This window comes from Vulpes vulpes, chromosome 12, assembly GCF_048418805.1.
Source record: "Vulpes vulpes isolate BD-2025 chromosome 12, VulVul3, whole genome shotgun sequence".
NCBI lineage: Eukaryota > Metazoa > Chordata > Mammalia > Carnivora > Canidae > Vulpes > Vulpes vulpes.
The window spans coordinates 33,616,062-33,621,466 of NC_132791.1; the positions used below are offsets into that span (position 1 = coordinate 33,616,062).

At 37.8% G+C, this 5,405-nt stretch overlaps 1 protein-coding gene across 1 annotated transcript; it reads left to right on the top strand.

The window, feature by feature from the left end:
- Positions 1 to 340: 340 nt before the first annotated feature.
- IFNE (interferon epsilon) lies at positions 341 to 1,257 on the top strand. Its single transcript, XM_025988286.2, has one exon. It carries the CDS (start codon positions 662 to 664, stop codon positions 1,223 to 1,225), a length of 564 nt encoding a protein of 187 aa, XP_025844071.1. The 5' UTR covers positions 341 to 661; the 3' UTR covers positions 1,226 to 1,257.
- The last annotated feature ends 4,148 nt before the right edge of the window (positions 1,258 to 5,405 follow it).

The window sequence follows — 5,405 nt, forward strand, 5'->3', positions numbered from 1 at the left end:
TCTCCCTTGCCCCTCATCCTGCTCTTACCTCTCTCTCTCTCTCTATCTCTCTCTCTCCCTCTCAAACATTAGTGTAAATTTAAAGTCCTACTTGCAGTTTTAAATTTAGTAGTCCGTATAGATTGTAATTTTTTCCCTTGAGTGCCCTAGAGGTGCTGCTAAACCTCTGATAAACATTAGTCATGAAGGAGTATTCCTTTAAAAAAATACTCTCAAAAAAGAACTTTAATAAGCTCGACCAAATATATAGAAACCAAAAAAAAAAAAAAAAAACCAAATATATAGAAACCGTATTGTGTTGAGTGAAACTTTGTAGGTAATAATGAGAGTAATAGAAAATCATATTGGGTGACTAGTCTGTAATTATGTCAAGGAACACATACAATGAAACAAGTTCTTAAAAAAAAAAAAAGAAACAAGTTCTTTTGGTTACTTTGTCAAACAGCCAACACAATGGGGAAAGTGGAAGAAATGTCCCATAAACACAGTGAAAGGGAACCAGAAAACCGAATATGTAATCTTGGAGTAATGACAGCATTAGAAAACAAAACCAACAAAGGACAACACCTCCAGATCAATCTGAGATGCGTGAAAGGCAAACTACTAAAGTTGGGGCTTTGCTAATCCTGTACAGAGATACTTGGAATATTTGACCTTCAGCATGATTAACAAGCATTTCTTTGAAATTGTGTTGGTGCTGTTGGCTTCTTCTACTATCTTCTCCCTAGAATTGAAACTGGCTTTCTTCCAACAAAGAGTAAACAGAGAGAGTTTAAAACTCTTGAATAGTTTGCAAAAATCATCCATTCAGCAGTGTCTAGCACACAGGAAAAGCTTCCTGCTTCCCCAGCAGTCTGTGAATCGTCACCAGTACCAGAAAGGACAAGCACTGGCCATTCTTCATGAGATGCTTCAGCAGATTTTCAACCTCTTCAGGGCAAATATTTCTCTGGAGGGTTGGGAAGAAAGACACATGGAGAATTTCCTCACTGAACTTCATCAACAGCTGGAATACCTAGAAGTGCTGATAAGCCTGGAAGCAGAGCAGAACAGTGACATCCTGAGAAGTGACAACCCTAGATTACAGATTAAAAGGTACTTCCTAAGGATCCATAATTACCTGGAAAACCAGGAGCACAGCAGCTGTGCCTGGACGATTATTCGAGGAGAAATCAACCGATGTCTGTTCTTTGCATTCCAACTGATAAGAAATTTAAGAAAATAAGGAATGGATTCCTTGAAGAATGTGGACCAAGAGCCAACTGCAGGCTTTAAAAGCATAGGGTAGGTGGGGGGGTGGGGTGGTGGGAGGACTTTTCCAGACACTCTTATTTCCTTTTGTCATAAATTGGTAGTATTGTTTTGGGGGTTTTATATATATATATATATATATATAAATTTATATAAATATATATATTTGCATATATATTTGCAAATATATACAAAATTATATACAATTGTATACAATATGTATGAATATATGTATCCTTTAAGATTATGCATATTAACTATGATTGACTTATTGTGTAATGTCACTTTGTATTTTCTATTCATCTTAAGTTTTATGAGCTAAAGTAGATTCATTAATATTTCTGGTTCTTCAAATGGGAGTATTTTCATCAAAATTGACCAGGTAAATAAAACACTCCACCGTAATAATACTTTTCTTAACATAGAACATCCACTCCAATGATTTCTTTGCTAGAAATTGGTAGAAACAATGAGAAGTACTAGGGATAATGTACATTGCAAGATTTGAAAATATCAATACATATTGAATATTTGTTACAAGTGATGCAATAGAAATAGGGTGAAGGGACATGAACAAACAGATTAGGAGGGAAAACATGCATGAGAAGAGATTCAACCTCATTCATATTAATAAAAAATGCAAATTAAAAGTGAATAACATGCCATTTATAGCAGGTGAAGGCCCACACTCTTGTGGAGATTTGGGAGAGGGATGCCCTTAAAATTTGCCAGAACACTGAAAATTGGTAGGATCGCTATAGAGGCAATTTGGTGATACTTATTAAAATTACAGTCTTTGCAAACCATGAGAGATTCCTAATTCTGGGAATCAAAAGATTGTAGAAAAGGAGGTGGGTGGGGGGTGGGGTAACTGGGTGACGGGCATTAAGAAGGGCACATGATAAAAAAAAAAAAAAAAAAAAAGAAGGGCACATGATGAATGAGCACTGGGTATTATACTATATGTTGGCAAATCGAATTTAAATTAAAAAAATTTTAAATTAGTCTTTGATCCATAAACTCTAGGCTTGAAATTTCTTATAAAAACACTGCACATGTGAGTAATGACTTATGTACAATATTATTCATTGCAGTATCATTTATAATATCAAAAGACAGGAAATCACACAAACTCTTTTATTTTTTTTAAGATTTTATTTATTTATTCATGAGCAACACAGAGAGAGAAGCAGAGATATAGGCAGAGGGAGAAGCAGGCTCCCTGCAAGGAGCCCAATGCAGGACTTGATCCCAGGCCCCGGGATCACAACTTGAGCTAAAGGCAGACACTGAACCGCTGAGCCACCCAGGCATCCCCAAAAGCTTTTAATTAGAGATAGTTAAAATATATTCACACACACAAAAAAACACACTCAGCTGGAGAAAAGGATGAGGATGCTCTCCCTATATTGAAAAAAAAAAAAGGTAAAAAAGGTCAAGATGCAGAATGTATTTGACATTAAAATGTAAAACAAATTTTACATTTGACCTAACTGGTATATGAACAAATAAAGAATATATAAGAAATAAATTACAATGATAACCTTTATTTTGGGGAGGAGAGACTAAGGGAAAAGGACAGGGCAGAGATGGTTTTACACCATATTTTTACATTTTAATTTTTAGCCATGTGGACATAAGAAATCAAAATGATAAAATGTATCCAACAAGTGACAGTTATTAGAAATATGGGTGAAGGAGGGGCACCTGGGTGGTTCAGATGGTAAAGTGTCTGCCTTCAGCTCAGGTCATGTTACCCCAGGCCCAGGAGCAGGGCTGCATAGGTCTCCTTACTTGGCGGGGAGTCTGCTTCTCCCCTATGCCCCCACCCGGCTCATTTCTCTCTCCCTTTCTCTTGTTCTCTCTCTCTCCTCCAAATAAATAAGTAGAATCTTAAACAAAAGAAAGAAAGAAAGAGAGAGAGAAAGATGCCTGAAGTGCTAAATGAAGATTAGAAGAAACCAGACTGCACCAGCCTTCCCTTTGTAGGGAAGGGAATGCTGGGGGGGGGGGGGGGGGGCAGGAAGAAGGCTGGACAGGAGGGCCCCTATGCCAACCAACCACTTGTCAGAGTTGCTGGTGATGAAGGGATTCCAGCTCTTTCAGCCAGGAACTCTCAGAAATCCTTGTGGAACAAACATGGGGCCAGAGAAACTGATGTCCCCTGAGGTTTGGTGGCTTTCCCATAGTCACAGTGACTTTTGCCCAATGTAAGAAGCAGAGCCACAGCCCAAAAGTCTCGAGTTAGTTCTACTACTTTACATCATGTTCTGTTTTAGATTCATTGCATAATTCGGGAGAAAATTTATCACTGAATGTGAAAACTTTGAAGAACAAAACATCTCATCCCAGTTTAGTTAGTGTAGGTAAATTTATTAGCTGTTGGTCCATACTTTCAAATTTGGCATGGAAGGGAGGAGGATGAGCAGAATGGGCTCAGGGTCAGCTGCCAGAGAGGAAAGGAAAGATAAGCAGAGGCTGGGAAGTCAAGGGAAAATCTTTGTCACATTTCAGCCCAAGTGTTGACCTGTTTAAGGGAAGTGGAGAGAGGAGAGGGATTTACCACACTTGACTGCAAATACAGGTCATTTGCTTCACATGATCGGTAGAATTTTTGTTTTCTTTAAACCAGGAAGTTTTCAGAACAAAATCCTTCATTGAACACATTATTCAATTCCCAAATTAACCTAGCAAACTAATTTCTCTTATTATATTCTTTTCTCAGGCTAGAATAACAAGACTTTAAAGGAGAAGTAACTTGCCCAAAGTAATGTAGCAAGCCATGGAGCCAGCAAATGCCAGAACAAAGATTCTCAACCAAATCTGCTTGACTCAAAATCCTTCTAGACCTCACAAACCTGAACGACACTGTGCAATATTTCTGCAAAATAATAATGATAACAAGAATGATAATTTGCTCTGGCTTTCTTTATTCATGTTCACACACTGTCTGCAGCCTTGAATTAAAGAAAGAACATTTTCTCCCCCTGAACATTTCTTTCCTGAGAATTGAGGGGAACAGAATGGAGGAGGTGCGATGTAGAAATTCATAGCCAATACTACGTACTCATATTTAGAAGTTAAATCGATATTTTATATGTTAATGTTTCCCCAAGCATTTAGCTTTATTAAGTTGACCTCCTGCTTGTATAACTTTTTTCACTGCCTAATACAAAATAAAAATTGCTTGATGTTAAATATATGTGCCCTCTTAAAACTTTAAAACCAGAGTTCTAAACTTGTAGCTATTGAGAAAGATAAATACTTTAAAGAGATGTCCTGCTAGTAGTGCATAGGTGGGCTCAAAGTAAAGGTAAAACAATTCGTACTCACAGGCTGGGTCATCTGAGTTATCCTTGTTATGTCTACATGTATTGAGCTAAATAGATTATTAAATCAAAAAGCAGGTTACAAAATAACAAGTATAGTATCATCATATTTTCTATAAATAAAAAGCACGGGGGTGCCTGGGTGGTGCAGTGAGTTAAGTGTCTGCCTTCGGCTCAGGTCATGATCCCAGGGTCCTGGGATCCAGTCCCATATTGGGCTCCCTGCTCAGCAGAGAGTCTGCTTCTCCCTCTTTCTTGTGCTCTCTTCTCTCTCTCTCAAATAGATAAAATCTTTTAAAAAAATGTATGTAAAATGTTTGAAAAGAAATGCACTAAAATGTTCACAGTAGTGCTAATCTGAGTGACAGAATTTTCATTCTCTTTTTAAATTTTAAGTATTTCTTCCATGAATATGAATTCATTTTAAAATCAGGAAAAATGAATTCATATTCATGGAAATGGACAAAAGACATGAAGAGAAATCTCACAGAGGAAGACATGGACATGGCCAACATGCACATGAGAAAATGCTCTGCATCACTTGCCATCAGGGAAATACAAATCAAAACCACAATGAGATACCACCTCACACCACTGAGAATGGGGAAAATTAACAAGGCAGGAAACAACAAATGTTGGAGAGGATGCGGAGAAAAGGGAACCCTCTTACACTGTTGGTGGGAATGTGAACTGGTGCAGCCACTCTGGAAAACTGTGTGGAGGTTCCTCAAAGAGTTAAAAATAGACCTGCCCTATGACCCAGCAATTGCACTGTTGGGGATTTACCCCAAAGATTCAGATGCAATGAAACGTCGGGACACCTGC

Bases quoted from the DNA above. Each gene is read 5' to 3' on its own strand.
- IFNE (XM_025988286.2), top strand. From the start codon at position 662: ATGATTAACAAGCATTTCTTTGAAATTGTGTTGGTGCTGTTGGCTTCT.